Below are 14,544 nucleotides of genomic sequence, written 5' to 3'. Positions count from 1 at the left end.
GTGATTTTATGTACCTAGAGGACAAGGCCAGCAATGCTCATGCCTGACTGATCTCAATGTGCATTGATTTCAGCATATGTATGGCTGCAGAGGGCTATTCATGCCTACACAATAAGAATGGACAATATGATTTGAAGTTTTACTGCCTTGCCAAAGTAAATGAAGATAACCCTAAAATGTTTAGATATTGAACTGTTTTAGTGGTTATTGAAATAACCAGGCACAGGAACAGGCTGAGTAAAATTCCTGGCTATATCTGACCTGGCAAAACTTTCCTTTTGGCAGCTGCTGTGGACTGGCTGTTCTGATGATAAGGGAGCTCTTTCGAATACGAACAAATCAAAATATAGCTATATTTCTTCTAGCTACTTGGCAGCTGGAAATTGAGCAAACTTGGCCTTCAAAATGCCAGATAAATCTATTCAAAGTACAGCGCTTGAGCTCTTGACAGGAGAAACATTAATGTTGTTCTCAGCATGCATCAGCTGAAGTAGGTCAGAACTGTATTGATTAGAAATTGTGAGGTGGCACTCAGAGGATTTAGCAGCCTTTTGAGATAATAAAAAAGATATTTAATGGGAATTATTACATCCTTTAAGTCAATAAAGCCTTTCATTTACTGGGTCAGGAACAATAGGCCATTTTTAAAGTTGACTGGCTTGGCCCATAACAAGCCTTGATATACAGCAAAAGAACACTGTGAACCAAGGGTGAAAACACATAATGAAGACATGGGTTATCTTCATTAGCTCTACAGAAATAAAATAGCTTATGTGAAAGACTACAATCATAAAGCTAGAATTGGCAATATTAAGGAACATTTTTCATGGATGCTTTAGGCTGATCCTGCATTGAGAAGGTGTAGATGGCCTTTATGGCTCCTTCCAACCTCATGGTTTTTAATTCAGTGGAAACTGGATTGGGCGGGCATGAGAAAGAGCACTGCTTCTGACCTGTGCATGCTCATTGTACTGTGAAAACAGACAACAGTCTGCATCTAGGCTATTTGAAAATGGCTTTTGTTGGTTTGATGAATGAAATAATGCACTCGATGGGGAATAGGATTGCACATTCTAATTTGTTGTTTTGGTTCAAATGTTTCCTTCTTTACTGCCTTTTTAATGTTGCTTATTGTTCAGAAAATGTTCTTCTCATACAGAAGTTTTAGTCAAGGTATAAGCTTTTGTGTGTAAGCAGAAAATGAAGCATAAGAATAAAACTTCGTCGATCTTGAAGTTGCTAGTGGACTCAAACTTTGTTATGCTGCTTAAGACCAACATGGCTATCCTCCTGAATCTATCTGCATAGGAAACAGGAATTTATTGTAGAATGTATAGTCTCTTTTAATATTTGATAGAAAAACCATTGGCAGAAACCATTCCTCCACATGTATACAACTGTACACAGAACGCGCACGTTAGATGTTATCAATAGTTCACTGATTATATTTCTACAGCTAGTTCGCTAAAAATGATTTCAGGCTTTGAAAGCAACTGCACCTCTATGAAATGATAAGAACATATTATGTGCAAGTAAAAAGTCAGCATTTTATAATGTTCCCAAAAGCTCAGATTATTTTTATTTATATAAATGTTTCTTCTGCCATTCAATTGCAATAAAAGAGGAGAAAGACAGAAGTTTGAGAATGGTAAACAGATGGTACGGTGTGATTAACAATGGCTCAGTTCAAATAATTTCAGTGAGCTGGCTGTATTAGCCTACCGTAGCAAAACAAAACAAAAGGCCTGTGGCATCTCTAAAACTAACAATGCTGGGTAACTATACTAGAATAAGTACTGTTAATCTTTACAATGCAAATGGGCTCCTATTTTGCTTCAGTTCATATATACCATGAAACTGTGATCAATTTAAATTTTGGCTGGTTTGTGAAATGATCATACAAATCCTGGTTTGCCATGTTAAATGCTGGCTCCAGTGACTTCATTAAGGCCAGCCATTGCTGTACCTAGGGAGCATGGAAACAACAGAGGCTTGTCAGAATTTTCCACACATTGTACATTTGTACAGTCCAAAACTAGATTCAACTTCAAACTGTGCTTCAGGTCCTGGTTTGATAGATACTACCTAACCATAATTGGGGATACAGCCACGTGTGAACTATCATTACAATAATTAAATTAAATTGTGGCTTTGCATTTTGTTGGAATGAAAGAAGCAAGTGAAAAGGGAGAGTTATCTGGATTTTGAGTTTTCGCACCTTCCTGTTATTTCTGTATTTCTTTACAAATGAAGGGATAGCATGATTTGTGATAACAGCATTCAGTTCTGCTGCTATCACAAAGGGCTTTGTCAGGGGCTTGCTGTGCAGGGAAACTCTTATTACCTTTTAGCAAAGCTGTTAAGATAGCTAGATCAATGTCCTGGTGCCCTTCAGATCCCATGCGAAACACTGTAATCTAAAAGGAAAATAGAGGAAAATAATATAATTAAAGTAATTTTCATCTTTAAAAAAACTGGCACATAAATGAGCACATTACCACCATAACAAAATAAACTTCGGCAGGGAGATATTGTGGGTAAACAAAACTGAAAACCATTGATACAAATTAGAATGTGAAGGTCTGAGGATTAAGCAGGTGAGGATATATATCTTAGCAAATGATTAGCAATATTAAAGGATCAAAGCAAAACCTTCCTCTTCAGATTAGGAACGTTTTTTGAATGGAATATATGATACATAATTTATTATTATATATAAAATTTACAGCAATCGTCTTTCCTTGGTGACTACTTTGGGTGGAAGTAGTGACAGATTTTATTTTCCTGGGCTCCAAGATCACTGCAGATGGGGACTGCAGCAAAGAAATTAAAAGACGCTTGCTCCTGGGGAGGAAAGCTATGGCAAATCTAGACAGCATCCTAAAAAGCAGAGACATCATCCTGCCAACAAAAGTGCGTCTAGTCAAGGCTATGGCCTTCCCAGTTGCAATGTATGGCTGTAAAAGTTGGACCATAAGGAAGGCTGAGCATCAAAGAATTGAGGCCTTTGAACTCTGGTGCTGGAAAAGATTCTTGTGAGTCCCTTGGACTGCAAGGCGAACAAACCGGTCAGTCCTAGAGGAGATCAGCCGGGACTGCTCCTTAGAGGCCAGATCCTGAAGATGAAACTCAAATACTTTGGCCACCTCATGAGAAGGAAGGACTCCCTGGAGAAGAGCCTAATGCTGGGAGTGATTGAGGGAAAAAGAAGCAGGGGACGACAGAGAATGAGGTGGCTGGATGGAGTCCCTGAAGCAGTTGGTGCAAATTTAAATGGACTTCGAGTAATGGTAGAAGACAGGAAGGCCTGGAGGATCATTGTCCATGGGGTCGCGATGGGTCGGACACGACTTCATACCTAACAACAACAACAACAGCATTGAGTGGGTAAACAGTTTACACAGTTGCATAATGCTACTTACAGGACTATGACCTAATTGCTGTAGAAAGGTCATCTATAAGTTTTAAATTAAATTTCTATAAGTTTTTGCAATGTGAAACTTAGGTCATTCATCACTTTTCATCTATTCTAGTGCAATGAAACTGAAATGGAAGATTTATTCAACAAAGGCATCTTCTGAAACTTATTCTCAATCCTGAATACAAAAGAACAATAATATAACACATTTATAAAATGATAAAAACTGAAATGTAGAACTCAACCTAAGCACGTTCTTTTCATGGAAGCTCATACCACAATTAATCCAGTAGTTTTTACAACTCCACAAGACTTTGTTCTTAATAACACTGACAGCTCTTACAATTACAGAAACCAATGGTAAGCAGATTGAGGCTGGTAAGGGCAGCCATGAAGGAGTTAGAAAAGACACAAGTGTAAGGATGTCACTGGCAACCAGTATCAAGATAATTTATACAGTGGTATTACCCTTACTATGTATGGATGTAAAAGCTGAATAATGAAGAAAGCTGATAGAAAGAAAATTGATTCATTTGGAATGTGGTATTGGAGGAATGCCCTTCAAAAGACAAATAAGTGGGTTCTGAATTTGATAAAGCCTGTACTTTTGCTGGAAACCAAACTGAAGCTATTGTACTTTGGATACATCATGAGAAGACTCACAGAAAAAGACAACAGTTCTCAGAACAGTTGAAGGCAGTAGGAAAAGAGAAAGATTCAACATGAGATGGATTAACTGAATAAAGGAAGCCATAACCCTCAGTTTATAAGACCCAAGTAAGGCTGTGAATGATAGGATGCTAGGAGATCATTAATGCATAGGTGACCGTAAGTCAGAAGCAAACTGACAGCACTTAACACATACAAAATATAACTAGAGAAGACGGTATCAGGGCCTGAAAGATTCCCAGTGGTAATACTTATGAGTTTATATAGGACACCTTAATTAGACCTTAACTGAGGCTCCCCTCATCTAATTAAGGACACCTTAATTAGACTTTAACTGAGGCTCACCTCATGTTGATTAAATCCTTGAATTAAACATACAAACATGATAGAAAAGGTGACCAAACAATTAATGATATACTGTTTTAGGTCAAAAGTGTTATTATTTATTTATTTACATTTATAGCCCACCACTCTTATGGACTTGAGTTACAGACCGTATAAAACCAAATTAAAACCCCTGCCCCATAAAACCCATGTAAAACTTATAACTCTGTAACTCCCTCCCTCCCAGGCACCCCCCCAGGGGGATTTTTTGGTGTTAATACTTATCCTGAGGAGGGGCGTGGTAGATCTTAGACCTGGCCTCAACCAAAGACCTAATGAAAGAATTCTATCTTACAGGTCCCGTGGAGCTGTGGAAGGCCCTCAGCTGTCCCAGGAGCTCATTCTACCAGATTGGGGTCAGGACTGAAAAAGGCCCTGGTTCAGGTAGAGGCCAGGTGTACTTCCTTAGGGCCAGGGTCCTCCAGGAGATTAGCACCTGCAGAGTCAAGTGCCCTGCGGAGGACATAAGCAGACAAGCAGTCCCTCAGATAGGTAGGGCCTAAGGTGGGGAAGGGGTTAAAGGTCAAAACCAAAACCTTGAACCTGATCCAGGCTGCAGCTGGTAACCTATGAAACTGACTGACATATTCAGCACAGGCTGAATATGGGCTCTCCAAGGTGTCCCAGAGAGGACCCTCATGGCTGCATTCTGCACCAGCTTGATTTTCCGGGTCAAGGACAGTGGTAGGCCAGCATAGAATGAATTACAGAAGTGCAGTCTAGAGTAAGGTGACCAGATTTTAACATTGGTAAAGCGGGACACTATTGACCTGGGGGGTTCTTGATTAAAAATTTGGTTTATATGGAGCAACAAAAAGTTTCATAGAACCCATAGAACACAAAAATAGTATTTGTATTTTTTAATTTCAACATAAGTACAATTTACCAGGTACCCCCAGATGTCCCTCCAAAAGTGGGACAATATGTTCACCTTAGTCTAGAGGTGACCATTGCATGGATGACCATGGCCAGACAGTCAGGGTGCAGGCAGAGTGCTAGTAGGGTACTGCTTCCTGTGGGATCACACAAGGATGTCCCCCACAGCCACCCTCTGTGTCCAGTTCTGGAGAAAGGAGCAAAGTCACTGAATGGCTGTCCCCTGAAGAAGAGTTGGTTCTTCTACTCCGCTTTTCTCTACCCGAAGGAGGCTCAAAGCGTTTCCTCTCCCCACAACAGACACCCTGTGAGGTGGGTGAGGCTGACAGAGCCCTGATATCACTGCTCGGTCAGAACAGTTTTATCAGTGCCGTGGCGAGCCCAAGGTCACTCAGCTGGATGCATGTGGGGGAGTGCAGAATCGAACCCAGCAGGCCAGATTAGAAGTCCACACTCCTAACACTACACCAAACTGGCACCAAAATGAATTATGGCACCATGAGATGGTGGGCCAACAACTCATGGTCAATCACGTCAAACACAGCCACCAGATCAAGCATCATGAGTATGGCCCAATTGCCCTGATTCACCTGGTGCCAGAGATCATCCACCAAAGCCACCAACACCATCTTAACCCCGTGGCCAGCAACTTGATTGAATCACTCCTTTAAAAGTTGCCAGAATATCATGTTGTAGATCAGGGGTAATCAAACTGTGGCCCTCCAGATGTCCATGTACCACAATTCCCAGAAGCCCCTGCCAGCGAATGCTGGCAGGGGCTTCTGGGAATTGTGGTCCATGGACATCTGGAGGGCCACAGTTTGACTACCCCTGTTGTAGATCGAGCAAAGAGGCTGCTAAGTGATGAGTCCCCAGGTGACAACTCAGCTGGCTAAGTTTTGTGTCGCCACCATAAAAATCGATGCTCTAAAGTAGCATAATTTTAAGTTCTATTTTATGATCTGTTTTAAATTGTATTATATTAAATGACCATATTCTTTTGGTCTTTTATGTATTAACTTCATATAACTTGGTCTGAAAAACTGTAATAAAGTTTGACTGACTGACAGTATTATTACAGAGAGCATGTGGTAGAGGGTATGTTGTTCCAGTGCATTTCTCAGGGAGTTTGCTGATTGTTTTAAGTCTTGTGTGTTTTAAAACAAAATACTTTCAGATTTGTAAGCTGAACAGGGACAATGTGGAAGATGTATGGATTGGCCCATTTTATTTGGTTCATATGGAACTAATTTCTTTTACATGGAATTACACTAGATGGATACACTAAATCTTCTGATTTTATGAATTTATGTTTTTCATTTGAATATTTTTCATCCGCATTCTTCCAAGAATTAATCAGTGGACAAAATTAACGACTACTTCTTCAAAAACTTGTGGTCAGCCGACCACAAGGCAGCCCACTGGAGCCTGTCCCTCAACGGGTTTGCATTGGCTATCCATCCCAACATCCCAGACATAATGGCAGACTGAAAAAGGGGGAGGCAACATGGATTAATCCCTTCTGGCCGTTCGCCTCTGTTGGGTTCTCCTGCTCCCCCAGAAATGCTAGCCTTCAATCAGGCTCTGTATCCACACAGTCACTTAAGGCCCCCCTCAAACCTAGGGGAGACCAGCATGCAAGCTTGGCTTCCCCAAAATTGATCCTTCCCATCTCCACTTCCACTGGCTGCGACAATTAAAGAATAATACAACCCAACATCTAACAAACAGTCCAACTATTCATAAAAAGGGAGGGAGGGTTGGTTTCGTATTTTCAGGTGCCCAGAGGAGGAAAAGAGGCTGAGCAATACCAGGCCATCCTTTTAACGCATGCCTGGCTTAGCAAAGCCCCCTGTTGCCATACCAACACATGCGCCACCCAGAGGATGCTGGATCTGGGAGTTCTCTCCCACCAGCGAGGTCCCTGTCGGCGTTTCTTCCCTGCAGGAGCAATGGCCCCTTTAGGTAAGTCTTGGGGACTTTTTCATGTTTCATAAAAAACAGCACATAATCTTCTCAAATGTTAGCACAAATGATTCAATTAATTATGTTTATCTATTTATCCCCCTCCCTTTCTCTTATCTCTGTTCTCACATATCCCCATAATCTGATGTGACCTGTTTTATATATATATATACTAGAAATAAAGCCCGCTGCAGGCAAAATGCAGCGGGCGCTAGTGGGGTGGGTGGCTGGAGGGGCAAAAGGAAGGGAGGAAGATAGAGAGAAAGAAAGATAGAAAGAAAGGGAGGCACAGAGAAAGATGAAGGGAGAGGGATAGAAATCCAGAGAGGAAGGCAGAAAGGAGGGAGGAAGGGATGGAGGGCGAGCGGAGATGGGGAGGGCTTGAAAGGGGGTGAGAGCACATTGTGGGGAGCCGCGGCGGAGGCGAGTGGCAAGCTGGTGACCTGGCTAATCGGCTGGCTGTGGAACTCAGGCCGCTGTGTGGGCGGCGCTCATAGTGGCGCAGGAAGGGGCAGCGGAGGCGAGCGGAGATGGGGAGGGCTGGAAAGGGGGGAGATCGCATTGTGGAGAGCCGTGGCGGAGGTAAGCGGCAGGCTGGCGACCTGGCTAATTGATCCCCTGTGGAATTCGGGCCGCTGCGTGGGCGGCGGTTGTTGCGGTGCCGTCGAGGCTAGGGCGGTCGGGCTGTGAGGTGCCTCGGCGGCTGGCAGGCATAGAATGGCAGCGTGGAGGCTAAGTGAGGGTGCGGTGGAGGGTCAGGGGCTCGGGAGGCAGGCGGCTATGCCACAGGCTCATCAGGCAGCACGCGAAGTCGGGGCATGGTGGGGCCGGAGCGCAGGCTGGAATGTGCGGGTGGCAAGCGAAGGCAGGCTCCAGTGGAGGGTGGCTGTGTCGGTAGTCAGAGGCCTGCCTATCCGCCTTGCTGGTCCGCACATGAAGTCAGGCTGCGGCGTGGTAGGGTGGGCGGGCGGCGACGTGGTTTGCCGGCTGCCAGGCTTGAAATAGCGGGCGGCAGGCGAAGGAAGGCTCCGGTGGAGGGTGGGCAGTCCGGGAGGCGGGCTGTCAAGCGGAGGGCCCAATCGGCTTGTGCTTCGCGCCAATTAGGCCCTCCGCTTGTCATTTCGGGGGCGAGAGCCCATTTGGTGGGCTTCCTCATCCCAGACCGACTCCTCCAACAGAGGGCTTACTCTTTCATTATTACCGCGGAGCGGTTACAGATATTTTTTTCTTCCAAATCACCAAATAACAGCAGGCCATTGTGTCCAAGTCAAGGACATTTTAAAATTGAGCATTCATAATTTATTTGTAATTATATGTCCTAAATTTTTAAGACTGACTCAAAGCATGCATTTGTCTCTATTTCTATGCATTCCTCAGTAAATATGTATGCAGAACAGCTGAAAAAAGAAAACACACAGTATAATAATTTGAAGAACACAATCTGAAGAGGGCAACAGCATTCCACAGATCTGAACAGAAAACTGATTCATGTGAATACTGTGAAGCAGAAGAAACAAAGTGATGTTTCTTCACAGTAACTGTGTAGAGAACAGGAAAAGGCAGAAGCTCATCAAGTCCTGTTTACCTCTCCTTTGGGTAGAGTTGAACTTGGACCTAGAAAAAAGGAAATATCTACTCAGAGGGTGGCCTTAAACAAACAATTGGCTTCAGTTCCACCAGTCTGAAGTGGGACTTACAGTAATCTATAAAATGGGCTGTTGTGAGGATAAATGAAACATCAAAGTCTGTTGCCATGGTAAGCTTAAGGAACAGGAAAAGTTATTAATCTGGAGATCAATAAACTAATGTTCATAACAAAAGCTGTCTGCAGCTTCTGCTAGAACCCACTGTATTCATTAACACTGTCCCCCAAGAAGTACTTACAAAACAAAAACTCTCTTTCCTTGTGTCCAAGAGTTCTGTATATTAATGGCTTTTCTCCTACTTTGGGTGGATCTTAATGTATATACTGGCATGCTCGACTCAGCAAAAAGTTACCCATGTTGAAGAAAGGCTCCTTAGGCTGAAGGAAAGCTTCAGACTGTGTTGAGCACAGTGGTACAATACATGCCATTTACCCCGGATAGAAAGTGGAAAAGGATGAATTGCATTCCAAGTTCTATCAAATGTCATCTTGAAATCATGAGAAATGATAGCTTATCAGCATCAAGCACACTATTACACCAAAATACATTTTATTCTGTTTCAAAAGATACAGGAAGGAAATTTGTTCTTGACAAAGATTGATGGACTCTTCTGTCAACAAAACAGAAATTATATGATGCAAGATAAGCTACCGAAGCCATGGTAATCAGGAAGCAATACTCCCTGTACAAAATGATATCCAAGGTATTGTTGTCAGTCCTCTTGGGAAAGAAAGTGTCAAAACTGCTTCAGTGGCAGCAAGAGTTGAGAGAGAGCAAATATTGGGCCAGAATTTTAATTGCTCATGTTTTCCTTAGCTACTGTTGAATATGTTGGAGGCATTTTATTAATGTATCCTGATTTAGAACAAGCAATATAAACTGCTCATGGAAGGGCAGCCTCTTCCATCAGCATACAGCGTTATAAATACATGATGGTCCTTTTACTAGAACAGCAGCTTCTATTCCAATATACCTTAGCATTTATAATTCAGCTCAATGTGCTTGAATATTTTACTGTAAAGTTCCCTTGATAGCAAAATAAGGAACAAAAAATATCGGAGAAAGACAAGCTGCTTAGATATGAAAGAAAAAAAATGAAGGAAGCAGGCATTTTGGTAAAATGAGGTTATGAAGATATGCACTTGCCAGTTTCTCAACAGTAAAAAGTGCAAGGAAAGTGCTGAAAAGTTTAATTTTTTATGAGAGAGAAAAGTGGAAATTTATGAACATGAACCATATATAAACCAGAGTTTATATATGCTTGGATTAACATACTGAGTCACTGACCCATCCTCCCTCTTACCCTTGCATATGGAGCCAAGATCAAATGCTTTGAGGTTCAGAAAGTATTCAATCCAAATTCAGTTTGTCTGAAATTCAGGAACTGCTTATTAGAATCAGGCAGCAGTTTATTTATGTATTGCATGTTTATACTGCCACGCCCAGCATAGCTGGCTCATGATGGTTTACAAATCAATATACATCTCATAAAACAATTAAAACAACAGAATCCTCATATAATACTCTAAAATTCAACTACACAACGATGCATTAGAATATTTGTTTACCTACAACCATGCCATTTTCAATATTAGGCAATACCGGGCAGGAAACAAATCTGCAATTGGTAAACTACCAAGTTTTGGATGACATAACCAATTGAAAGGAACACTTCTTAACTGGTTATAGTGATTCATGAACAAAAGAAACCCCCGACCAATGCAAGCACTGCTACTTGAATTGGTTATTTTGCTTTGGAAGGACTGGAGAAACTATTGCTGTAGCCTAGGCAATTTGGCCCAGTTCTGTAGATGTGTTATTGATAGAAGATGAGTTGGTTCTTATATGCCGCTTTTCTCTATTAGAAGGAGTCTCAAAGTGGCTTACAATTACTTTCCCTTTCCACTCCCCACAACAGACATCCTGTGAGGTTGGTGAGGCTGAGAGAGCCCTGATATTACTGCTTGGTCAGAACAGCTTTATCAGTGCTGTTTTGGAGATTATTGCCTTGATAACTGTTTTCAATTTGGCATCTCTCCACCAGAAGAATTTGATTATATCTGTGTCTAATAGCAATTCCAGATGCATGAACCTGTCAGATAGAGTACTTGAAATCATGAATAATCAGGCAGCTGACTGTCTCCTCGCCATGGCTATTCTTGCACTTGAAAAATGTATTGCTTATGTGGGAGTCATACACTTATGACTAAAAGTGGTTAAGTGAAGGCCATAGATCAACATGTGGGGAACCAGGTGACTATTACGCTGGGTTCCAATAATCAATGGGAACGCTGGATATTGAAAATTGTATAGTTTTAGGTAAAGTTCAAAAATTTGCTGAGAGTCTTTTGAATTGGCACATTAACATGATTTTGAATGAAGCTAGGAAATTAACATACTGAATTACCTCTCTTATGATTTGGCTGGGATGTTTCCATTTGTAAATTGAATAATTCAACCAGTGTATTCAGTTGTATGAAGCTGAGGATTGTCCTCCAGTCCCAATTATGTGAAGCTGAAGCTTGTCCTTCAATACAAAGCATTTCTAATGGTGACACTAAGTCATATTGATTCTACATATAGGAGGTACTGAATGGTATGGAATGTTGGACTTTTGTAGGGGAACAAACTTGTCATGTGGTATGCACATATATGAAAAAAGCTGAAAAGACTTGGGGATTGTTTTTCCCTCTGTGGATTATTCGAGAATGAAGAAATGGTAATTTGGGGCATTCAACAGAAAAAATTATGAAATACTTTTTTGTTGGAATGAGTGAAATGAGTTTTGAAATATGATTTTTTTCACTCAGAATAGATTCAAATGAGTAGCCGTGTTGATCTGAAGTAGCACAACAAAATCAGAGTCCAGTAGCACCTTTAAGACCAACAAAGATTTATTCAAGGCGTGAGCTTTCGAGTGCAAGCACCCTTCATCAGACTATGATCTTCTTACATGACAGGGAATATATATATATACAGGGAATATATATATATTTATATATATATTTATTCCCTGTCATGTAAGAAGATCATAGTCTGATGAAGGGTGCTTGCACTCGAAAGCTCACGCCTTGAATAAATCTTTGTTGGTCTTAAAGGTGCTACTTCACTCAGAATGTATAGAATTTATAGTATATATAGTATGTATAGAATGTATAGGATGTATAGTATGATGAATTCTATGTAAGACAATCTAGAGCAGTGGTCCCCAACCCCCGGTCCGGAGACCGGTACTGGTCCGTGGATCAGTCGGTACCGGGCCACGGCTCCTCCTCACCCAGCTGCTGCTTCAGGGGCTGCCCTGCCACTCTGTCGCTGGCTCACCTTTGGTGCTCTCCAACGGCCGCCATGGCTGGGGCTCCCCCTCAGTGTGGCACTGTGCAGCTGCTGCTGGCAGCGCCCCCCAGCGGGCAGCAGGAAGTCAGGGGTGCTGGGAGGAAAGCAAGTGGAGCAGGGGCTCAGGCAGTAACGGTGATGTCCCTCGGCAAAAGACTACCCCCCCCCCCGGGCCTCAGTAAAATTGTTAAGTGTTGACCGGTCCCCGGTGATAAAAAGGTTGGGGACCACTGATATAGAGCTTTAAAGAATCCTCCAAATGGGACCAGGCAACTCAAATATCATTGAATACAAGTATTTCTGAATTTCCTGAAATAAAAAGGCAGCTTTTAAAAACTCAGGTACAGATCCAAGCTAAAAGAACCTGTAGCAATTATATTCAATGAATGGAGAAACCTCTTTTTTTTTGGTGAGAGCCAGGGAATACTTACTAGATTGTAAGAATGTCCCTTCTCCTTAAATAGTTGTGGAGCTTATGCTTTGAAACAATGAAAAAAAAATGAGGGAATTGAGGCTCAGGTGTAGTGCATCAGTGTAATTGTAGGACAGCCAGGGCTTTTGCAATACTAAGTTTGGGCAAAGGGAGTCTGAGGGAAATGCAATACGTATAATGCACATTGCTTTCTTCTGCCTCTTCCAGCAGCAGGTGAGGAAGGTAAGACATACAAAAGGATGGCAGACAAAGGTGAGATAGCAAAAAGGTGAAGAGGGCCAGGGTGGGGTGATATATTGTCGCGCTCTGCCATTCTGCAGGCCTGATGCTATTTTTACTAATGTGTGGAAATGCCCTCAGAATAAAGAGAGCAATCAATGGAACTTAATTCTGAGTTGGGATATAAACCTATTGATTCTTACAGAAAATTAAAACTACCTGTGACAATTAACTTTAACAAGTCTAGAAAGTCTAGAAATCAATTGCACGCATTTTCACCAGTAAATATTGATAAGCTTCAGTGTTTATTAGGTGAAGAATGGCAATCTCACTGATTTTTTTAATGCAAAACAAGTGGCTGTTACTGAAAAAAGCAGGGTTGCCTAGATTTCCTGACAACATGTTGAATCAAGCTTCCTTCACATTCGCCCACCCAAAACAAAAACTGATTTAAATAGGTTAACAGCAAAATAGGAACTGAGTGGCATGTTGAATAAAACATTGGATCATTATCTTTGAAAGTCAACCAGAATTTAAGGTAAAAACTACAGATTATTAGCTCTCTGGAGAACACCTATTGCAATGCTTATTCTGGAGAAAAACAATCCCCTGTAATTGCTGCTAACACATTATTCAAGAAGAATTCCAAGAGACACATTTTTAGACACTTGTCATACATTTGATGAATTCTTGAATGTAAATACTTGCACAGCCACACAACTTTTTTCTGCTTAAAAACACACCTAAATAATTCCACAGGGCCTATGTGGTATGACAGAATTGTTTCACTGGGCTTATGGTTGAGGCCCACAATGAACCTGGCCTCCTTATGCATTTATGTGCACTATAGACATCATGCAGCACAGGAAAGATTATTGAAATATCAAAGCTTAGTATTTCCTGCCCCTCCCACCACCTGTTGGGAACAGTCTGCTGTTCCTAGGCCTAAAGGGGATAGAATTATAGGAATGGTTTTAATTTATCTTAAGAAATCTTAATTGCTTAATTTTAGACTTATTATGTTAAATTTTGACTATGTTTTACTGATGATTATAATATGTTGTGTCACAATATAAACCATCTTGAGCCCTTTGGAAAAGCAGTATAAAAACTGAATAAACAAAAAACTTAATGTTATATTATACTTTGCATATATTTGTCCAGTTCCAGAGTAATATACACAATTCTCCCACTCATGTGCTCCATTTCAATTCTGTGGAGGAAGCAAGAATGTGTCTATAAATCTGCCTTTTTCACAGAAAGAAACAGGGGGGCATAGTAGCTACATGCACTTGTACATCACCCTGAAACAACCTGGCCAAGGAGGAGTGGTATATAAATCAAAGCATAAACAAACAAACAAAACATAAAATATAGCCATGGACTTCTTTGTTGTTGTTAGGTGTGAAGTTGTGTCCGACCCATCACGACCCCATGGACAATGATCCTCCAGGCCTTCCTGTCCTCTACCATTCCCCGGAGTCCACTTAAATTTGCACCTACTGTTTCAGTGACTCTATCCAGTCACCTTATTCTCTGTGGTCCCCTTCTTCTTTTGCCCTCGTTCACTCCCAGCATTAGGCTCTTCTCCAGGGAGT

The 14,544-nt window shown here is 41.6% G+C and overlaps 1 protein-coding gene across 13 annotated transcripts in view; it reads right to left on the bottom strand.

The window, feature by feature from the left end:
- Positions 1–14,544, bottom strand: part of TRPM3 (transient receptor potential cation channel subfamily M member 3) — a 427,187-nt gene that overhangs the window by 81,672 nt on the left and 330,971 nt on the right. For all 13 annotated transcript variants that reach the window (XM_077344811.1, XM_077344812.1, XM_077344814.1 and 10 more), the window contains one exon: positions 2,345–2,417. In XM_077344811.1, the coding sequence (XP_077200926.1) occupies positions 2,345–2,417 (73 nt within the window). The remainder of the gene's footprint in view (positions 1–2,344; positions 2,418–14,544) is intronic.

Source organism: Paroedura picta, chromosome 7 (assembly GCF_049243985.1).
Source record: "Paroedura picta isolate Pp20150507F chromosome 7, Ppicta_v3.0, whole genome shotgun sequence".
Taxonomy (NCBI): Eukaryota; Metazoa; Chordata; class Lepidosauria; order Squamata; family Gekkonidae; genus Paroedura; species Paroedura picta.
This window is presented reverse-complemented; position numbering and strand designations above follow the sequence as displayed.